The sequence below is a fragment of the Blennius ocellaris genome, assembly GCF_963422515.1.
Source record: "Blennius ocellaris genome assembly, contig: SCAFFOLD_56, whole genome shotgun sequence".
NCBI lineage: Eukaryota > Metazoa > Chordata > Actinopteri > Blenniiformes > Blenniidae > Blennius > Blennius ocellaris.
Window position 1 is genome coordinate 401,270 of NW_027661835.1, and position 20,088 is coordinate 421,357.

General features: G+C 52.7%; 1 protein-coding gene across 3 annotated transcripts; it reads right to left on the reverse strand.

Moving 5' to 3' along the window:
• Nucleotides 1-3,030: 3,030 nt before the first annotated feature.
• On the reverse strand, nucleotides 3,031-17,229 carry il1rap (interleukin 1 receptor accessory protein). Of its 3 annotated transcripts, none has more exons than XM_080522277.1 (12): nucleotides 16,943-17,229; nucleotides 14,821-14,903; nucleotides 13,351-13,419; nucleotides 11,057-11,140; nucleotides 9,787-10,012; nucleotides 9,466-9,634; nucleotides 8,700-8,771; nucleotides 8,066-8,201; nucleotides 7,240-7,388; nucleotides 6,739-6,882; nucleotides 6,296-6,439; nucleotides 3,031-4,284 (listed from the first exon to the last, which is right to left on the reverse strand). In XM_080522277.1, exons 4-12 carry the CDS (start codon nucleotides 11,062-11,064, stop codon nucleotides 3,854-3,856), a joined length of 1,479 nt encoding a protein of 492 aa, XP_080378403.1. In that variant the 5' UTR covers nucleotides 11,065-11,140; nucleotides 13,351-13,419; nucleotides 14,821-14,903; nucleotides 16,943-17,229; the 3' UTR covers nucleotides 3,031-3,853. The 3 variants fall into 3 exon arrangements, with proteins under 3 accessions (XP_080378403.1, XP_080378401.1, XP_080378402.1); XM_080522275.1 differs by having other exon boundaries at nucleotides 13,351-13,540; XM_080522276.1 differs by lacking the exon at nucleotides 11,057-11,140 and having other exon boundaries at nucleotides 13,351-13,540.
• Nucleotides 17,230-20,088: the final 2,859 nt, after the last annotated feature.

Sequence of the window (20,088 nt, forward strand, 5' to 3'; positions counted from 1 at the left end):
GGTTTCACCCGCCGCCGGATCAGCCCGGGTTTCACCAGGGTTGGGTTTCCTCCTGGGGAGGCGCCGCGCCGCCGCGGGCCGACGGGGGCCGACGGGGGCCTTGGGAGGCCGCCAGGCTAACAGGCTAACAGGCTAGCTGTAGCCAGGATGAGTTGTCAAAAGCTAAATGTAGCCAGGATGAGCGCTCCGATGCTAAATGTAGCCTGGATGAGCGCTCTGATGCTAACAAGCTAACTGTAGCCTGGATGAGTGCTCTGATGCTAAATGTAGCTAGGATGAGTGCTCTGATGCTAACAGGCTAACTGTAGCCAGGATGAGTGGTCAAAGGCTAAATGTAGCCAGGATGAGCGCTCCGATGCTAACTGTAGCCTGGATGAGTGATCCGATGCAAACGGGCTAACTGTAGCCAGGATGAGCGCTCTGATGCTAAACAGGCTAACTCCCGCTAGGATGAGCCCTCTGATGCTAACTGTAGCCAGGATGTTCACTCTGATGCCTAACAGGCAAACTGTAGCCAGGATGGTGGTCCCGATGCTAACAGGCTAACTGTAGCCAGGATGGGTGGTCCGATGCTAACAGGCTAACTGTAGCCAGGATGAGCGCTCTGATGCTAACAGGCTAACAGGCTAACTCCCGCTAGGATGAGCACTCTGATGCTAACTGTAGCCAGGATGGTCACTCTGATGCTAACAGGCAAACTGTAGCCAGGATGGGTGGTCCGATGCTAACAGGCTAACTGTAGCCAGGATGGGTGGTCCGATGCTAACAGGCTAACTGTAGCCAGGATGAGTGGTCCGATGCTAACAGGCTTACTTTAGCATCACTGATGCGTCAGGTTCGTTGGAAGAAGAATGAGAAACATCGACTGTTTCTCATTTAACATAGAGCCTGATGCTCAGGAATGTACACACACACACACACACACACACACACACACACACACACACACACACACACACACACACACACACACACACACACACACACACACACTTACAGATTGACAGTCTCCTCACACTGACTGGTTTTCTGGGTAATGTGTCACATATGAGTGTGTTGAAGCGGCTGACCTTTGACCTCTGATGAAGAAGATCAGTGAGGGGAAAGAGGAGGAGGAGGAGGAGGAAGAGGAGCAGGAGGAGAGGAGGAAGAGGAGGAAGAGGAGCAGGAGGAGAGGAGGAGGAAGAAGAGGAGGAGGAAGAGGAAGAGGAGGAGGAAGAGGAGCAGGAGGAGGAGGAGGAGGAAGAGGAGCAGGAGGAGAGGAGGAGGAAGAGGAGCAGGAGGAGGAGGAGGAGGAAGAGGAGCAGGAGGAGAGGAGGAGAGGAGGAGGAAGAGGAGCAGGAGGAGAGGAGGAGAGGAGGAGGAGCAGGAGGAGGAGCAGGAGGAGAGGAGGAGAGGAGGAGGAAGAGGAGCAGGAGGAGAGGAGGAGAGGAAGAGGAGCAGGAGGAGAGGAGGAGGAGGAGCAGGAGGAGAGGAGGAGGAGGAGCAGGAGGAGAGGAGGAGGAGGAGGAGGAAGAGAGGAGGAGGAAGAGGAGCAGGAGGAGAGGAAGAGGAGCAGGAGGAGGAGGAGGAGGAGGAGGAAGAGTCTCCCGCGCTGAGAAGGGGAACCTTTAAGTCAAGCCCCGTCTCCACGACAACCATCTCACACCAAAACACTAAAGGTTTCGTAGAGTTTTATTGTGTGAGTTTCCATGACAACGGATCCCCCCCCCCCCCCCCTCTCCCCCACAGAGCAGAACACCCCCTGCTGGTCATGTGCTGAAAGTACAGGATTAATACATCTTTACACACACACACACACACACACACACACACACACACACACACACACACTGCAGGCTGTTTTCAGTGGATCAAATAACTGCGGTCGCGTGTTCTAAGCGTGTGAGGAATGTAAGTCGACCAACGGAGACGACCTTTGATACACACACACACACACACACCCACACACACACACACCCACACACACACACACACAAACACACACACACACACACACACACACACACACACACACACACACACACACACACACACACACACAATTGTAACTACTAACCAGTTGGACCAGCGGTCTGAACGACTATTGAATCGGAGTTGTCAATCATCCGGCCTCAGGCTCCGCCCACCGCCTCAGGCCCCGCCCACTGTTCCGCTCCAGGCTGGTGAGAACCTTAAGGAGTCAATAGATCCTCAATAATAATGTTTGAAGCTCTGAAGCGCCTCCAGGAGGCCGGAGCAAATATATACATATACACACACACACATATATGTGTGTGTGTATATGTATATATTTGTGTATACATGTACATATATACACATTGTGCACCCTAACCCTAACCCTAACCCCCTAACCCTAACCCTAACCCTAACCCCCTAACCCTAACTCTAACCCTAACCGGCAGGTGATCAAAGCAGAGAAAGTTTCACAGGAAGTTGTCGGAGCCGCGATGTGAAGTACCAAGACGTCATGCTACATGCTACATGCTAAACATGGCTAAAGTATGACCGCTATGCTCTGGGTGCAGTACCCCGACCCTCCACAAGGGGGGGGGGGGGGGCGGGGGTCACAGCCGTCAGGAGGAAGCTTCGCCGCCGCCGCCACACGAACGCCGGAAGCTAATTTAGCAGGATTTGTGAGGAAATGATAGGAAATGAAGTCTGACGCCTGCTGGAGGGTGAAGAGTTACTCAGTTACTGTAGTAATCCAACTGAAGTTACTGTAGTAATCCAACTAAAGTTACTGTAGTAATCCAACTGAAGTTACTGTAGTAATCCAACTAAAGTTACTGTAGTAATCCAACTGAAGTTACTGTAGTAATCCAACTAAAGTTACTGTAGTAATCCAACTGAAGTTACTGTAGTAATCCAACTGAAGTTACTTTAGTAATCCAACAATGTAGCTTTAAGCATCATGCTGAGCGACGGCGTTCCGCTGCCTTCAGGCTACCTAGCATAGCGCAGCGTTGGAAATAAACAGAATAATTGTAACAAATGAAAGATAGAAAGAAAAATGAGACGAAGATGAAATCCATGAAAAATAGATTTATTAAAAACAAACGTCGTGAAACAAAGTCGTGGATTAAAATTAAATCTGGTGAAATTTATGGAAATACTCCTGAACCACAGAGCTGCTAATGAGGCTAACGGCTGTAGCCAGGAGCTAACGGCTGTAGCCAGAGGCTAATGGCTGTAGCCAGGAGCAAACACCAGGAGCTAACAGCTGTAGCCAGATGTAAACAGCTGTAGCCAGGAGCTAACGGCTGTAGCCAGATGTAAACAGCTGTAGCCAGGAGCTAACGGCTGTAGCCAGATGTAAACGGCTGTAGCCAGGAGCTAACGTTGTAGCCAGGCGCTAACGGCTGTAGCCAGGAGCTAACGTTGTAGCCAGGCGCTACCGGCGGTAGCCAGGCGCTAACGGCTGTAGCCAGGAGCAAACGGCTGTAGCCAGGAGCAAACGGCTGTAGCCAGGAGCAAACGCCAGGAGCTAACGGCTGTAGCCAGATGCTAACGGATGTAGCCAGATGCTAACGGCTGTAGCCAGATGTAAACAGCTGTAGCCAGGAGCTAACGGCTGTAGCCAGGAGCTAATGGATGTAGCCAGACGCTAAGGGCTGTAGCCAGGAGCTAACGGCTATAGCCAGATGCTAACGGCTGGAGCCAGGAGCTAACAGCTGTAGCCAGATGCTAACGGCTGTAGCCAGATGCTAACGGCTGTAGCCAGGAGCTAGCACTGTAGCATGGTGCTAACGGTTGTAGCCAGGAGCTAACGGCCGTAGCCAGATGCTAACGGCTGTAGCCAGGAGCTAACGGCTGTAGCCAGGAGCTAACGGCGGTGTTGGGTCGTCCCGGGCTAGGCGGTGCGGTTCAGGACCTGGTCCGGGTCCTTGCGGGTGGTGCTGATCAGGCCGGTCTGGGAGCTGGTGCTGTTCTGACTCAGCAGGCGGAGCAGCGTCTTGTTGGCGCCGCCCTCCGCCCTCCTCACGGGGAGCTCCACCCGCAGCCTCTTCCAGAAGCGTGACGTTAGCTCCCGGGACTCGTCGCCGCGCCAGCGGACCAGCGCCAGCGCCACGCGGGCGCGCCGCAGCTCCCGCACCCACACCTGGCGCGGCAGCGGGCGGTACTGGACCAGGATGACCCGCAGGTGGCCCCCCAGCGCCATGCCGTCCAGACCCGCCTTCAGCTCCAGCAGCGCCTGCGACCCCCGCGAGGCGTAGCCGCGGCTCAGCACCACCAGGAGGCGCCGGCTGCGAGCCACGAAACCCAGAGTCTCGTCGGTGATGGCTGCAGGACATGAGGGTGGAGGGGGAGGGGTGGGGGTGGAGGGGGAGGGGTGGGGTGGGGGTGGGGGTGGAGGATAAAATGGTAAACAGAACAATGACGGCACCAGAAGGTTCGAGGTTCAGCGGCGGAACATGAAAGACTCCCGACATCAAGAGGAACTGCAGAGTACTGCAGAGTAATCAGACTACTCCGAGTACAGGTACATCAAGCAGGAGAAGAAAATACCACATGGAGTACATGAGACTGGAAAGGAGAGGAACTAGTACCAGTACGAGTAGCAGTAAAAGTAGCAATACAAGTAGAAGTAGTAGTAGCAGTAGCAGTAGCAGTACAGTAGCAGTGGCAGTACAGTAGCAGTGGCAGCAGTAGCAGTACGAGTAGCAGTAGCAGTACAAGTAGCAGTAGTAGTAGTAGTAGTAGTAGTAGCAGTACGAGTAGCAGTAGCAGTACAAGTAGCAGTAGTAGTAGTAGTAGTAGTAGCAGTACGAGTAGCAGTAGCAGTACAAGTAGCAGTAGTAGTAGTAGTAGCAGTACGAGTAGCAGTAGCAGTACAAGTAGCAGTAGTAGTAGTAGTAGTAGTAGTAGCAGTACGAGTAGCAGTAGCAGTACAAGTAGCAGTAGTAGTAGTAGTAGTAGTAGTAGCAGTACGAGTAGCAGTAGCAGTACAAGTAGCAGTAGTAGTAGTAGTAGTAGTAGCAGTACGAGTAGCAGTAGCAGTACAAGTAGCAGTAGTAGTAGCAGTACGAGTAGCAGTAGCAGTACAAGTAGCAGTAGTAGTAGTAGTAGTAGTAGTAGTAGTAGCAGTACGAGTAGCAGTAGTAGTAGTAGTAGTAGCAGTACGAGTAGCAGTAGCAGTACAAGTAGCAGTAGTAGTAGTAGTAGCAGTAGTAGTAGTAGTAGTAGTAGTAGTAGTAGCAGTACAAGTAGCAGTAGTAGTAGTAGTAGTAGTAGCAGTACGAGTAGCAGTAGCAGTACAAGTAGCAGTAGTAGTAGTAGTAGTAGTAGTAGTAGCAGTACGAGTAGCAGTAGCAGTACAAGTAGCAGTAGTAGTAGTAGTAGTAGTAGTAGCAGTACGAGTAGCAGTAGCAGTACAAGTAGCAGTAGTAGTAGTAGTAGTAGTAGCAGTACGAGTAGCAGTAGCAGTACAAGTAGCAGTAGTAGTAGTAGTAGTAGTAGCAGTACGAGTAGCAGTAGCAGTACAAGTAGCAGTAGTAGTAGTAGTAGTAGTAGTAGTAGCAGTACGAGTAGCAGTAGCAGTACAAGTAGCAGTAGTAGTAGTAGTAGCAGTATGAGTAGCAGTAGCAGTACAAGTAGCAGTAGTAGTAGTAGTAGTAGTAGTAGTAGTAGTAGCAGTACGAGTAGCAGTAGCAGTACAAGTAGCAGTAGTAGTAGTAGTAGTAGTAGCAGTACGAGTAGCAGTAGCAGTAAAAGTAGCAGTAGTAGTAGTAGTAGTAGTAGTAGCAGTACGAGTAGCAGTAGCAGTACAAGTAGCAGTAGTAGTAGTAGTAGCAGTACGAGTAGCAGTAGCAGTACAAGTAGCAGTAGTAGTAGTAGTAGTAGTAGTAGTAGCAGTACGAGTAGCAGTAGCAGTACAAGTAGCAGTAGTAGTAGTAGTAGTAGCAGTACGAGTAGCAGTAGCAGTGCAAGTAGCAGTAGTAGTAGTAGTAGCAGTACGAGTAGCAGTAGCAGTACAAGTAGCAGTAGTAGTAGTAGTAGTAGTAGCAGTACGAGTAGCAGTAGCAGTACAAGTAGCAGTAGTAGTAGTAGTAGTAGTAGTAGTAGCAGTACGAGTAGCAGTAGCAGTACAAGTAGCAGTAGTAGTAGTAGTAGTAGTAGTAGTAGCAGTACGAGTAGCCATAGCAGTAGCAGTACCAGTAGCAGTACCAGTAGCAGCAGCAGTACCAGTACCAGTAGTAGTAGTACCAGTAGCAGTACCAGTAGCAGTACCAGTAGCAGTAGTAGTACCAGTAGCAGTACCAGTACCAGTACCAGTAGCAGTAGCAGTACTCACTCCCCCCAGGCAGACTGTCCCGGTCGAAGATGCACACGGAGAACCCCAGCTCGTCCTCTAGAACCGTTCGGAGCGTCGACAGAACAAAGTTCTCCTCCTCGCTGTTCCTCGCGTACGAGATGTAGACATCGTACTCCTTATCGTCTGGAACACAGTGAGGAAGGTGGAGCAGTGGAGGAGGAAGGTGGAGCAGTGGAGGAGGTGGAGGAAGGAGAGGAAGGTGGAGGAGGGTGAAGGAAGGTGGAGGAGGAGGAAGGTGGAGGAGGGTGGAGGAAGGTGGAGGAGGAGGAGGAAGGTGGAGCAGTGGAGGAGGAAGGTGGAGCAGTGGAGGAAGGAGAGGAAGGTGGAGGAGGGTGAAGGAAGGTGGAGGAGGAGGAAGGTGGAGGAGGGTGGAGGAAGGTGGAGGAGGAGGAGGAAGGTGGAGGAGGGTGGAGCAGACTCACCAGTGTGTCTCTCGTCAGAACCAAACCAGGACCGGTAGACCAGCAGAAGCTCCAACCAGAAGACCTGGTAGACCACGAACAGGACCAGCATCAGGACCAGGGTCACTCCTAGACCACAACCCAGCTCCACCGAGGGGGGGGTCCCTGAACACACCACACACACACACTGAGGTCCCTGAACACACCACACACACACACACACACACACACTGAGGTCCCTGAACACACCACACACACACACTGAGGTCCCTGAACACACCACACACACACACACACACACACACTGAACACACCACAAACACAAACACACACACACACACACACACACACTGAACACACCACAAACACACACACACACACACACACACACACACACACACACACACACACACACACACACTGAACACACTGAGGTCCCTGAACACACACACACACACACACACACACACACACACACACACACACACACACACACACACACACACACACACATACACACACCCTCCTCCTCCAGCTGGGTTCTCCGGGTCTCGAAGCCTCTCTGGTTCCTCACGGAACAGTTGAAGTCCCGGTCCAGGTCTCTGGAGGAGAAGGGCTGGACCAGCAGGACGTTCTCCACCGTACGGTCCCCGAAGTTATAGAGAACCTCTCTGGAACCACAGTCAACGTTAACTCACATTGTAGGAACCTCAGAGGAACCAGACTAGAACCTCAGAGGAACCAGACTACAACCTGAGAGGAACCTTAGAGGAACCAGACTAGAACCTCAGAGGAACCAGACTAGAACCTGAGAGGAACCTTAGAGGAACCAGACTAGAACCTCAGAGGAACCAGACTAGAACCTTAGAGGAACCAGACTAGAACCTCAGAGGAACCAGTCTAGAACCTGAGAGGAACCTTAGAGGAACCAGACTAGAACCTTGGAGGAACCAGACTACAACCTGAGAGGAACCTTAGAGGAACCAGACTAGAACCTTAGAGGAACCAGACTAGAACCTTGGAGGAACCAGACTAGAACCTCAGAGGAACCAGTCTAGAACCTTGGAGGAACCAGACTAGAACCTTGGAGGAACCACACTAGAACCTTAGAGGAACCAGACTAGAACCTTGGAGGAACCAGACTAGAACCTCAGAGGAACCAGACTAGAACCTCAGAGGAACCAGACTACAACCTGAGAGGAACCTTAGAGGAACCAGACTAGAACCTTGGAGGAACCAGACTAGAACCTGAGAGGAACCAGACTAGAACCTCAGAGGAACCTTAGAGGAACCAGACTAGAACCTCAGAGGAACCAAACGAGAACCTCAGAAGAACCTCAGTCTCCACCTGCTGGTCTGACTGAAGCGCTGATGGTCCGGCAGCTGGTCCAGTGTCTTCCCGTCCACCGTCCACCAGATGTCCAACCAGGGATGCTCCAGCATCACCGGGAACAGTCCTCTGCACACCAGACGCACCTCGGAGCCTGAGGACAGACGGAGACGGACGGAGACAGACGGACAGAGACAGATGGAGACAGACGGAGACAGACGGACAGAGACAGATGGAGACAGACGGAGACAGACGGAGAGAGACAGACGGAGATAGATGGACGGAGACAGATGGAGACAGACGGGGGCGGAGACAGATGGACGGAGACAGATGAAGACAGACACTTTTTAAAGTTGTGAAGAGTTTCGTTTTCTTCTGGGTTCATCAGTTTGCTGAAAGAAAAAGCTTTAATCTGTAATAAAGTCTAATTAATCAGAAAGTAATCAGAAATTAGTCACTAATTAATCACTAATTAGTCACTAATTAATCACTAATTAGTCACTAATTAATCACTAATTAGTCACTAATTAATCACTAATTAATCACTAATGAATCACTAATGAATCACTAATGAATCACTAATGAACCACTAATTAATCACTAATGAGTCACTAATGAATCAGTAATGAATCAGTGATTAATCTCATCCTACCAGTTCGGACGCTGATCACCTCGTCGACGGCCGGACGGAGAACACTGGGTTCTTTAGGGAGGGAGATCGAGTCTGGGGGGACAAACAGGGTGTGTGTGTGACTGAGTGTGAGTGAGTGAGTGAGTGAGTGAGTGAGTGAGTGAGTGAGTGAGTGAGTGAGTGAGTGTGAGAGTGTGTGTGTGAGAGTGTGAGAGTCTGTGAGTGAGTGAGTGAGTGAGTGAGTGAGTGAGTGAGTGAGTGAGTGAGTGTGAGAGTGAGTGTGAGAGTGTGTGTGTGAGAGTGTGAGAGTGTGTGTGTGAGAGTGTGAGAGTGTGTGTGTGAGAGTGTGAGAGTCTGTGAGTGAGTGAGTGAGTGAGTGAGTGAGTGAGTGAGTGAGTGAGTGAGTGAGTGAGTGAGTGAGTGTGTGTGAGAGTGTGTGTGTGAGAGTGTGAGAGTCTGTGAGTGAGTGAGTGAGTGAGTGAGTGAGTGTGAGAGTGAGTGTGAGAGTGAGTGTGAGTGTGAGTGTGAGAGTGAGTGTGAGAGTGAGTGAGTGTGAGAGTGTGAGAGTGTGAGAGTGTGAGAGTGTGAGAGTGAGTGAGTGAGTGAGTGAGTGAGTGAGTGAGTGAGTGAGTGTGTGTGAGAGTGTGTGTGTGAGAGTGTGAGAGTCTGTGAGTGAGTGAGTGAGTGAGTGAGTGAGTGAGTGAGTGAGTGAGTGAGTGAGTGAGTGAGTGAGTGAGTGAGTGAGTGAGTGAGTGAGTGAGTGTGTGTGTGTGTGTGCAGTACTGACGCACGGCGGTGACGTTCAGGACCCTGGTGTAGACCAGGACCAGGTCCCCCCTCTGGTACTGGACCCTGCAGAAGTACAGTCCCTGGTACTGGACCAGCATGTTGTGGAACCGAAGACTAGAACCTTCCTGCTGCCAGTCAGAGTTCCAGAACGGGTACTGCTGACACCACTGACACACACACACACACACACACACACACACACACACACACACACACACACACACACACACACACACACACACACACACACACACACACACAGGTCAGAGGGTGGAGGTGACGTTGACCAGCAGGGGGCGCCTCCTCCTCCTCGTCTTACCGACTGGGCCCGGTTGACGCGGTACCAGGTGACGCTGGGCGGGCCGTCGGCCATCTTGGTGGCATCCCCCAGGTGGGGACAGTCCAGCGTCCGTCCCCGCTGCAGGTAGAGCTGGACGTCCTCCGGCGCCACGGCGACCGGCGGCTCGCAGGCGGAGCCTCGCAGCTCGTTGTCCCTCGGGAGGACGTGGAGACGCACCGTCATCCTGCTGCAGGACGAGACGTTCCTGCAGGACAACCTGCTGGTTACTGGTTACCAGGGACAACCTGCTGGTTACTGGTTACCAGGGACACAACCTGCTGGTTACAGGTTACCAGTTACCACCTCTGACTGGTTACTAGTTACCACCTGCTGGGTACCAGGGACACACCTGCTGGTTACTGGTTACCAGGGACACATCCTGCTGGTTACCAGGGACAACCTGCTGGTTACTGGTTACCAGGGACACATCCTGCTGGTTACCAGGGACAACCTGCTGGTTACTGGTTACCAGGGACACATCCTGCTGGTTACCAGGGACAACCTGCTGGTTACTGGTTACCAGGGACACATCCTGCTGGTTACTGGTCACCAGGGACACAACCTGCTGGTTACTGGTTACTAGTTACCACCTGCTGGGTACCAGGGACACACCTGTTGGTTACTGGTTACCAGGGACACAACCTGCTGGTTACTGGTCACCAGGGACACAACCTGCTGGCTACTGGTTACCAGGTACCACTGGTTATCAGCTACCAGGTACCACCTCTGACTGTTTACCAGTTACCAGGTACCACTGTTTACCAGCTACCACCTCTGACTAGTTGCTAGTTACCAGCTCTGACTGGTTATCAGTTACCACCTCTGACTGGTTACTAGTTACCAGTTCTGACTGGTTACCAGTTACCAGCTCTGACTGGTTACCAGTTACCACATCTGATTGCCTACCATTTACTACATCAACTCTGACTGGTTTCCAGTTACCAGGTGTGACTGGTTACCAGTTAGCAGTTAGCAGGTGTGACTGGTTCCAGTGTTTCCTGGTGATGAGAAACAGTCAGAACTGGAACAGAGACTGATGAAGATGAAGATGAAGAGGAAGAGGAAGCAGGAAGTGACTCATGATCACAGGAAGTGGAAAGTAGATCAACAGATGTGTGTGTGTGTGTGTGTGTGTGTGTGTGTGTGTGTGTGTGTGTGTGTGTGTGTGTGTGTGTGTGTGTGTGTGTGTGTGTGTGTGTGTGTGTGTGTGTGTGTGTGTGTGTGTGTGTGTGTGTGTGTGTGTGTGTACCTCAGCATACAGATGAACTCTCCAGAATCGTTTCTCTCAGCAGGCTGGAACCAAAGTCTGTCTTTGTGTTTGATGAGTCGAGAACTGGAACAGGTGGAGAACGGGTGGAGAACAGGTGGAGAACAGGAGTCAACAGGTGGAGAACAGGAGTCAAAAGGTGGAGAACAGGTGGAGAACAGGAGTCAAAAGGTGGAGAACAGGTGGAGAACAGGAGTCAAGAGGTGGAGAACAGGTGGAGAACAGGAGTCAAGAGGTGGAGAACAGGAGTCGACAGGTGGAGAACAGGTGGAGAACCGGAGTCAAAAGGTGGAGAACAGGTGGAGAACAGGAGTCAAGAGGTGGAGAACAGGAGTCGACAGGTGGAGAACAGGAGTCAAAAGGTGGAGAACAGGTGGAGAACAGGAGTCAAGAGGTGGAGAACAGGAGTCGACAGGTGGAGAACAGGTGGAGAACAGGAGTCAAAAGGTGGAGAACAGGTGGAGAACAGGAGTCAAGAGGTGGAGAACAGGAGTCGACAGGTGGAGAACAGGTGGAGAAAAGGAGTCAAAAGGTGGAGAACAGGTGGAGAACAGGAGTCAAGAGGTGGAGAACAGGAGTCGACAGGTGGAGAACAGGTGGAGAACAGGAGTCAAAAGGTGGAGAACAGGTGGAGAACAGGAGTCAAGAGGTGGAGAACAGGTGGAGAACAGGAGTCAAAAGGTGGAGAACAGGTGGAGAACAGGAGTCAAGAGGTGGAGAACAGGAGTCGACAGGTGGAGAACAGGTGGAGAACAGGAGTCAAGAGGTGGAGAACAGGTGGAGAACAGGAGTCAAAAGGTGGAGAACAGGTGGAGAACAGGAGTCAAGAGGTGGAGAACAGGAGTCGACAGGTGGAGAACAGGTGGAGAACAGGAGTCAAAAGGTGGAGAACAGGTGGAGAACAGGAGTCGACAGGTGGAGAACAGGCGGAGAACAGGAGTCAAGAGGTGGAGAACAGGTGGAGAACAGGAGTCGACAGGTAGATAACAGGTGGAGAACAGGAGTCAAGAGGTGGAGAACAGGTGGAGAACAGGAGTCAAGAGGTTGAGAACAGGTGGAGAACAGGAGTCGACAGGTGGAGAACAGGTGGAGAACAAGAGTCAACAGGTAGAGAACAGGTGGAGAACAGGAGTCAAGAGGTGGAGAACAGCTGGAGAACAGGAGTTAACAGGTGGAGAACAGGAGTCAAGAGGTGGAGAACAGGTGGAGAACAGGAGTCAAAAGGTGGAGAACAGGTGGAGAACAGGAGTCGACAGGTGGAGAACAGGCGGAGAACAGGAGTCAAGAGGTGGAGAACAGGTGGAGAACAGGAGTCGACAGGTAGATAACAGGTGGAGAACAGGAGTCAAGAGGTGGAGAACAGGTGGAGAACAGGAGTCAAGAGGTGGAGAACAGGAGTCGACAGGTGGAGAACAGGTGGAGAACAGGAGTCAAAAGGTGGAGAACAGGTGGAGAACAGGAGTCGACAGGTGGAGAACAGGTGGAGAACAGGAGTCAAGAGGTGGAGAACAGGTGGAGAACAGGAGTCGACAGGTAGATAACAGGTGGAGAACAGGAGTCAAGAGGTGGAGAACAGGTGGAGAACAGGAGTCAAGAGGTTGAGAACAGGTGGAGAACAGGAGTCGACAGGTAGAGAACAGGTGGAGAACAGGAGTCAAGAGGTGGAGAACAGCTGGAGAACATGAGTTAACAGGTGGAGAACAGGAGTCAAGAGGTGGAGAACAGGTGGAGAACAGGAGTCAAAAGGTGGAGAACAGGTGGAGAACAGGAGTCAACAGGTAGAGAACAGGTGGAGAACAGGAGTCAAGAGGTGGAGAACAGCTGGAGAACATGAGTTAACAGGTGGAGAACAGGAGTCAAGAGGTGGAGAACAGGTGGAGAACAGGAGTCAAAAGGTGGAGAACAGGTGGAGAACAGGAGTCAAGAGGTGGAGAACAGGTGGAGAACAGGAGTCGACAGGTGGAGAACAGGTGGAGAACAGGAGTCAAGAGGTGGAGAACAGGTGGAGAACAGGAGTCGACAGGTAGATAACAGGTGGAGAACAGGAGTCAAGAGGTGGAGAACAGGTGGAGAACAGGAGTCAAGAGGTTGAGAACAGGTGGAGAACAGGAGTCGACAGGTGGAGAACAGGTGGAGAACAAGAGTCAACAGGTAGAGAACAGGTGGAGAACAGGAGTCAAGAGGTGGAGAACAGCTGGAGAACAGGAGTTAACAGGTGGAGAACAGGAGTCAAGAGGTGGAGAACAGGTGGAGAACAGGTGGAGAACAGGAGGTACCTGAGGGCGATGGGCTCCTCCAGCTCGTGGCCCCTGGGCCGGTGGTACCAGAACAGGTGGAGTCCGGCGCTGTGGGTGGAGGAGTAGTTGTAGACTGACGGGTGAGAGAAGAGGGGGCAGGACAGCCAGCCCACCTCCCCCTCCAGGACTGACTCCGCCCCCTCCTCCCCCCAGTCGTCACACATGGGCTCTGAGGGGGGGGAGGGGGGGGGGGGGGTCAGTACCGGTGGGGTTCCTCAGGGTTCAGTCAGAACTACCCAGAGACTCAAATCACCCAGAGACTCAAACCACCCAGAGACTCAAACCACCCAGAGACTCAAACTACCCAGAGACTCAAACCACCCAGAGACTCATACTACCCAGAGACTCAAACCACCCAGAGACTCATACTACCCAGAGACTCATACTACCCAGAGACTCAAACCACCCAGAGACTCAAACCAGCCAGAGACTCAAACCAGCCAGAGACTCAAACTACCCAGAGACTCAAACTACCCAGAGACTCAAACCAACCAGACACTCAAACCACCCAGACACTCAAACCACCCAGAGACTCAAACCACCCAGAGACTCAAACTACCCAGAGACTCAAACCAACCAGACACTCAAACCACCCAGAGACTCAAACTACCCAGAGACTCATACTACCCAGAGACTCAAACTACCCAGAGACTCAAACCAACCAGACACTCAAACCACCCAGAGACTCAAACCACCCAGACACTCAAACCACCCAGAGACTCAAACCACCCAGACACTCAAACCACCCAGAGACTCAAACCACCCAGACACTCAAACCACCCAGACACTCATACTACCCAGAGACTCAAACCAGCCAGAGACTCAAACCAACCAGACACTCAAACCACCCAGAGACTCAAACTACCCAGAGACTCAAACCAACCAGACACTCAAACCACCCAGACACTCACACCCAGTGTGTGTGTGTGTGTGTGTGTGTGTGTGTGTGTGTGTGTGTGTGTGTGTGTGTGTGTGTGTGTGTGTGTGTGTGTGTGTGTGTGTGTGTGTCAGACAGGCTCCTCTTCATTGATTTCTGCTCCAACTGGACTCACACACGTGACAGCCCATCACCTCCATCACTCCTCCTCCTAACATCACCTCCATCACTCCTCCTCCTAACATCACCTCCATCACCTCCATCACTCCTCCTCCTCAACCACCCAGGTCGTTAGGATGAGAGCTGTGTGGAAGCAACGTCACATTTACACATAAAAAAAGAAAGAAAGAGACTCGACAAGTTGATAAGGACAGGTGGAGGACAGGTGGAGGACATGAGGACAGGTGAAGGACAGGTGGAGGACAGGAGGACAGGTGAAGGACAGGTGGAGGACAGGAGGACAGGTGGAGGACAGGAGGATATGAGGACAGGTGGAGGACATGAGGACAGGTGAAGGACAGGTGAAGGTGTCCACCATGTCTCTCAGGAGCTCCTTCGTCTCCGTCACTCACCTGTCGGCTCACTGGATTGGTCGTCCTCTGGAGAAGCTCCGCCCACCAGGAGGAGGAAGAGGAGGATGAAGATGAAGGACATCCTGCAGAGGAAGCGCAGAAGAAGTGAACATCTGGGAGACAAACTGAGGGAGGAGGAGGAGAAGAGGAGGAGGAGCAAGAGAAGAGGAGGAGGAGCAAGAAAAGAGGAGGAGGAGCAAGAAAAGAGGAGGAAGAAAAGAGGAGGAGCAAGAAAAGAGGAGGAAGAGTAAGAAAAGGAGACAGATGGAGAGAGAAGGAGTCACAGAGGAGGTGTGTGTGTGTGTGTGTGTGTGTGTGTGTGTGTGTGTGTGTGTGTGTGTGTGTGTGTGTGTGTGTGTGTGTGTGTGTGTGTGTGTGTGTGTGTGTGTGTGGTTCCAGCAGGTTCCATCAGAACCGACAGTGATTTCTTACTGGACAGATCCGAGGCCCCGTTTCCACGGCAACCATTCCTTATTAAACCATAAACCTTCCAGTGTTTCAGGTCCGTTTCCACTACGACGACGCTGAACTTTGACCTTCAGGTCAGCTTGACCCTTCAGAGACTCTTCAGAGAGGACCCAGTCCTCCGTCACGTCCTCCATCCTGTCCTCCGTCACATTCTCCACCAATTTTTCATCACGTCCTCCACCAGTTCTCCGTCACGTCCTTCCCCAGTTCTCCGTCATGTCCTCCGTCACGTCCTCCCCCAGTTCTCCGTCATGTCCTCCCCCAGTTCTCCGTCACGTCCTCCCCCAGTTCTCCGTCACGTCCTCCGTCACGTCCTCCATCCTGTCCTCCGTCACATCCTCCACCAATTTTTCATCACGTCCTCCACCAGTTCTCCACCACGTCCTTCCCCAGTTCTCCGTCACATCCTCCACCCCATCCTCCACCTGTTCTCCGTCACGTCCTTCCCCAGTTCTCCGTCATGTCCTCCGTCACATCCTCCACCCCATCCTCCACCTGTTCTCCGTCACGTCCTCCCCCAGTTCTCCGTCACGTCCTCCGTCACATCCTCCACCCCATCCTCCACCTGTTCTCCGTCACGTCCTTCCCCAGTTCTCCGTCACGTCCTCCGTCACATCCTCCACCCCATCCTCCACCTGTTCTCCGTCACGTTGCTTTCAGAGCTTCTCACTTCATCCCAGAGGGTGACGGTGTTCATGAAGCTGATGATGAAGATGATGCTGATGATGATGAAGATGGACCGCAGTGCTTCCTGCTGATCACTGCAGTCCCCAGCCTGACCTCACCGACTGTAATCTGATTACCAGAGCAGATCGATGGACACTCTGAGAAATCTTCATCTTCATCATAATCATCATCATCATCATCTTCATCATCTTCCTCTCATTTCAAGCTGCTGCTGCTTGATGAATGAACCTGCATTAATCCGATGATGATGATGATGATGAAGATGATGAATATGATGATGATGATGAAGATAATGAATATGATGAATATGATGATGATGATGATGAATATGATGAAGATGATGAAGATAATGATGATGATGAAGATGATGAATATGATGATGATGATGAAGAATATGATGAAGATAATGATGATGATGAAGAAGATGATGAAGATAATGATGATGATGATGATGAAGATAATGATGATGATGAAGATGATGAAGATGATGAATATGATGATGATGATGAAGAAGATGATGAAGATAAACGTTAATAAATAAACGGTCTTTCACCATTCACGTGTTCCTGACGCTCATTGATCACCGCAGTGATCGATATCTGGGATCGATATCGGCCCGGCGGCCCAGCCGATGTGCGGCCGGACGCCCGGCGGTCGGACCGCCGCGGGTCTGGAGTCCCGCCGCGGCGCTCTGGAGGCGCTGCGGCGGGGAAACCCGCAAAATCGCCGGATTTTCCAACGAGGTTTGGCGGCGGGATGCGGACCGTGGAGGGAGAAGCTCCTCCGGCCGGGGGCGCTCGCTTTACCCACCGGGACAACGAGGGGGAAAGCCCCGGGGCGAGTTCGGGGGCTCACTGAGCCAAACAACCACCACAACAACAACAACAACAACAACCACAACCACAACAACAACACACACACTCCGCCTGACGTGACGCGGAAGCGGCGCGAGACCCCGTAGACTTACATGGACGGCGGGCGGAGCGGGACGTCCCGGGTCGGTCCGGGTCGGTCCGGGTGGGCCCGGGTCGGACCGGAGCGGCCGGTGGTGAACGACCCGGGTCCCGCTGTCAGTCACCGGAGGAGCCCCGGGAGCCGGTCCCGGGTCCGCATAGCGGATATAAACCAGCGGCTCTCGGACCGGAAGTGAGACGTGATTAATAATAATGAGAAGAAGAAGAAGATGAAGAAAAAGAAGAAGAAGAAGAAGAAGAAGAAGTAGAGCTGGAGGACTGAAGTCCTGCTTTCTGGAGAGGAAGTTCAACTTCCGGTTTCTGTTTGAAGCTCCTCCTCCTCCTCCTCTTCCTTCAGACACCATGACAGAGCGAGTAAAGGGGCGGAGCCAGACACCATGACACAGAGAGTAAAGGGGCGGAGCCAGACACCATGACACAGAGAATAAAGGGGCGGAGCCGGACACCATGACACAGAGAATAAAGGGGCGGAGCCAGACTTCTTCTTGTCATCGTTTTATTGTCGTTCTCCTCGTTTCTCTACCAGACGATGGTTTTTACATGAAAAGGTGCAAACAGCAGGAGGAGGGCCTGTCGCAGTTATGACATCATCATTGTGCGCCGCGCTGCAGCAGCGACAGCGCCCCCCTCAGGACCCCTCAGGACCTCCTCAAGATCCCTCAGGACCTCCTCAGAGTCCCTCAGGACCTCCTCAGGACCTCTTCAGGATCCCTCAGGACCTCCTCACGACCCCTCAGGACCTCCTCAGGACCTCCTCACTTTTAGTCATTGGAAAGCTCTAAATCTCTGAGCTGATTGGTCGATTGGAGGATTGGAGGAGAAACAGGAGGAGGAGGAGCTACAAGAGGAGGAGGAGGAGGAGCTACAAGAGGAGGAGCTAGAGGAGCTACAAGAGGAGGAGGAGGAGGAGCTAGAGGAGGAGGAAATCCAACATTGAGTGATGAATCATTCAGTGGTCAAACAGTTCCTGGTCCAGGCAAGTTTCCTGATGTCCCTACTGTCCTCACTGTCCCTACTGTCCTCACTGTCCCTACCACCTTCACATCCCTACTGTCCTCACTGTCCCTATCATCTTCACCATCCCTACTGTCCTCACTGTCCCTATCATCTTCACCATCCCTACTGTCCTCACTGTCCCTATCATCTTCACCGTCCCTACCTGTCCTCACTGTCCCTATCATCTTCACCGTCCCTACCATCTTCACCATCCCTACTGTCCCTATCATCTTCACCATCCCTACTGTCCTCACTGTCCCTATCATCTTCACCGTCCCTACCTGTCCTCACTGTCCCTATCATCTTCACCATCCCTACTGTCCTCACTGTCCCTATCATCTTCACCATCCCTACTGTCCTCACTGTCCCTCCCTGTCTTCGCCGTCCCTACCTGTCCTCACCGTCCCTACCTGTCCTCACTGTCTTCACCATCCCTCCCTGTCTTCACCGTCCCTACCTGTCTTCACTGTCCCTACTGTCCTTATCATCTTCACCATCCCTACCTGTCCTCACTGTCCCTCCCTGTCTTCACCATCCCTACTGTCCCTACCTGTCTTCACCGTATCCTCACTGTCCCTACCGTCCTCATTGTCCCCCCCAGAACCCCCCGACTGGAAGACTTTCTCAGAGGCAGTGCGGTGGATTGTGATTGGTTCATTCCTCTCGTCAGTCCATGAAAAAAATAAAACAAAAAAACAGCGAACCTGTGACTCCGCCCCCAACGCCCCAGGCCACGCCCCCAGAGTCTGCTGAGGAGAACACGGTCACCTGCTGATGATGCGTTCAGGTGTCTGTTGCCGGGCGGATTTCCCCCCCGAGAGCCTCCAGTCAAGGACGGGAGAGTGACCCAGGTACCCAGCAGGGGGCGACGCCCCCCCCCACCCCCATGTCCTCTGAGGACCGTCTCTCAGACCAGGACCTGGAGGACCTCTGGGGGACCCGGCGGCAGCAGGCGGGGGAGTCGAGGGTCCGAGTACCAGAGGAGTGAGTGGAGGGGCAGTGAGTGGCTCGGGCCCACAGCCAGTAACTGTAACTGTAACTGTAACTGAGCCGGCCAATCAGAGCCAACCAAACATTTCCTCCCTTCAGGTTGACGACTTTCACTTCAATGTCTTACTTTGAAACTTTGTGGCTGAAACGACGTTTGTCGGCGCTGCGCTCTGATTGGCTGCTCTCTGATTGGCTGCTCTCTGGCTGTGGGCGGGGCCTGGTGTGTTCGGAACGCGGTCACGGTACGACGGTTTCCAGGGCAGTGCTCTTCGTCTACACAAAGCAGGGCAGTGTTACAGCCACGCCCTCCCATCAGCAGACACCTGAACGCATCACGGCGGGGGAGGGGCTTCCCTTAAAGAAAAAACAGAGTGCACCCGAACGCACCGCAGCAGCTGGGCGTGACCAGGGTCCCCAAGTAGTCCAGGGTCCCCGATCGTCCAAGGACCGTGATCGTCCAGGGTCCCCGTATCGTCCAGGGACCGTGATCGTCCAGGGTCCCTGATCATCTAGGGACCCCGTATCGTCCATGGTCCCAGATCGTCCAGGGTCCCCATGTTGTCCAGGGTCCCCATGTAGCAGCTCTAACAGTCCGGGGCCGCCAGGGGGCGCAGTCTGAACCGCCATCCAGGTGCGGCTTTAAAGGGGCCATCAGGGGGCAGCAGAGAGTCGGGCTAGCTGCCTAGCATGCTAACGTCGCCGTACGTCGGTGGCGCTTCGGAGTTTCCAATCGCGAAAGAAAAAAAAACAACAGGTTGGCAGTTTTGGTGAGAGGATAAAAGTGGGCGTTGCCGTGGTTACGGCTAAAGTCGGGAGCGAGACGACCCCCGTTAAGGAGACAAAGTGACGAAGTGTCCATGTCCTCGCCGGACGTCTTCAAATAAAACTTTGATAGAAACGAGAGACAAACGAACAGAATCTTTAGTTTTGGTGCTCACAAGCCCCGCCCCCCCGACACCATTGGCTGTTTGACGTGAGTGGGCGGGGCCGAGTGGGTAAATGGGGGCGTGGCACCCCTCCCCTCCCCTCTTTTTTTTTTTTTTTCTTGAAAAAGTGCACCAATCAGTGCTCAGTGTTCCTGAAGGCATCCCACAGGGCAGTTGTATTCAAGGACGGGGCAAAGTGTGGGGATTTCAAGCTTTTGGACGCATGC

Excerpts from the sequence above, each read along its gene's own strand:
- il1rap (XM_080522275.1), bottom strand. Across the intron at positions 10,013-11,056 it reads GAGTTCATCTGTATGCTGAG|GAACGTCTCGTCCTGCAGCA; the intron begins GTACACACACAC and ends GTTGTCCTGCAG. Across the intron at positions 7,389-8,065 it reads CGCTTCAGTCAGACCAGCAG|AGAGGTTCTCTATAACTTCG; the intron begins GTGGAGACTGAG and ends CTGTGGTTCCAG.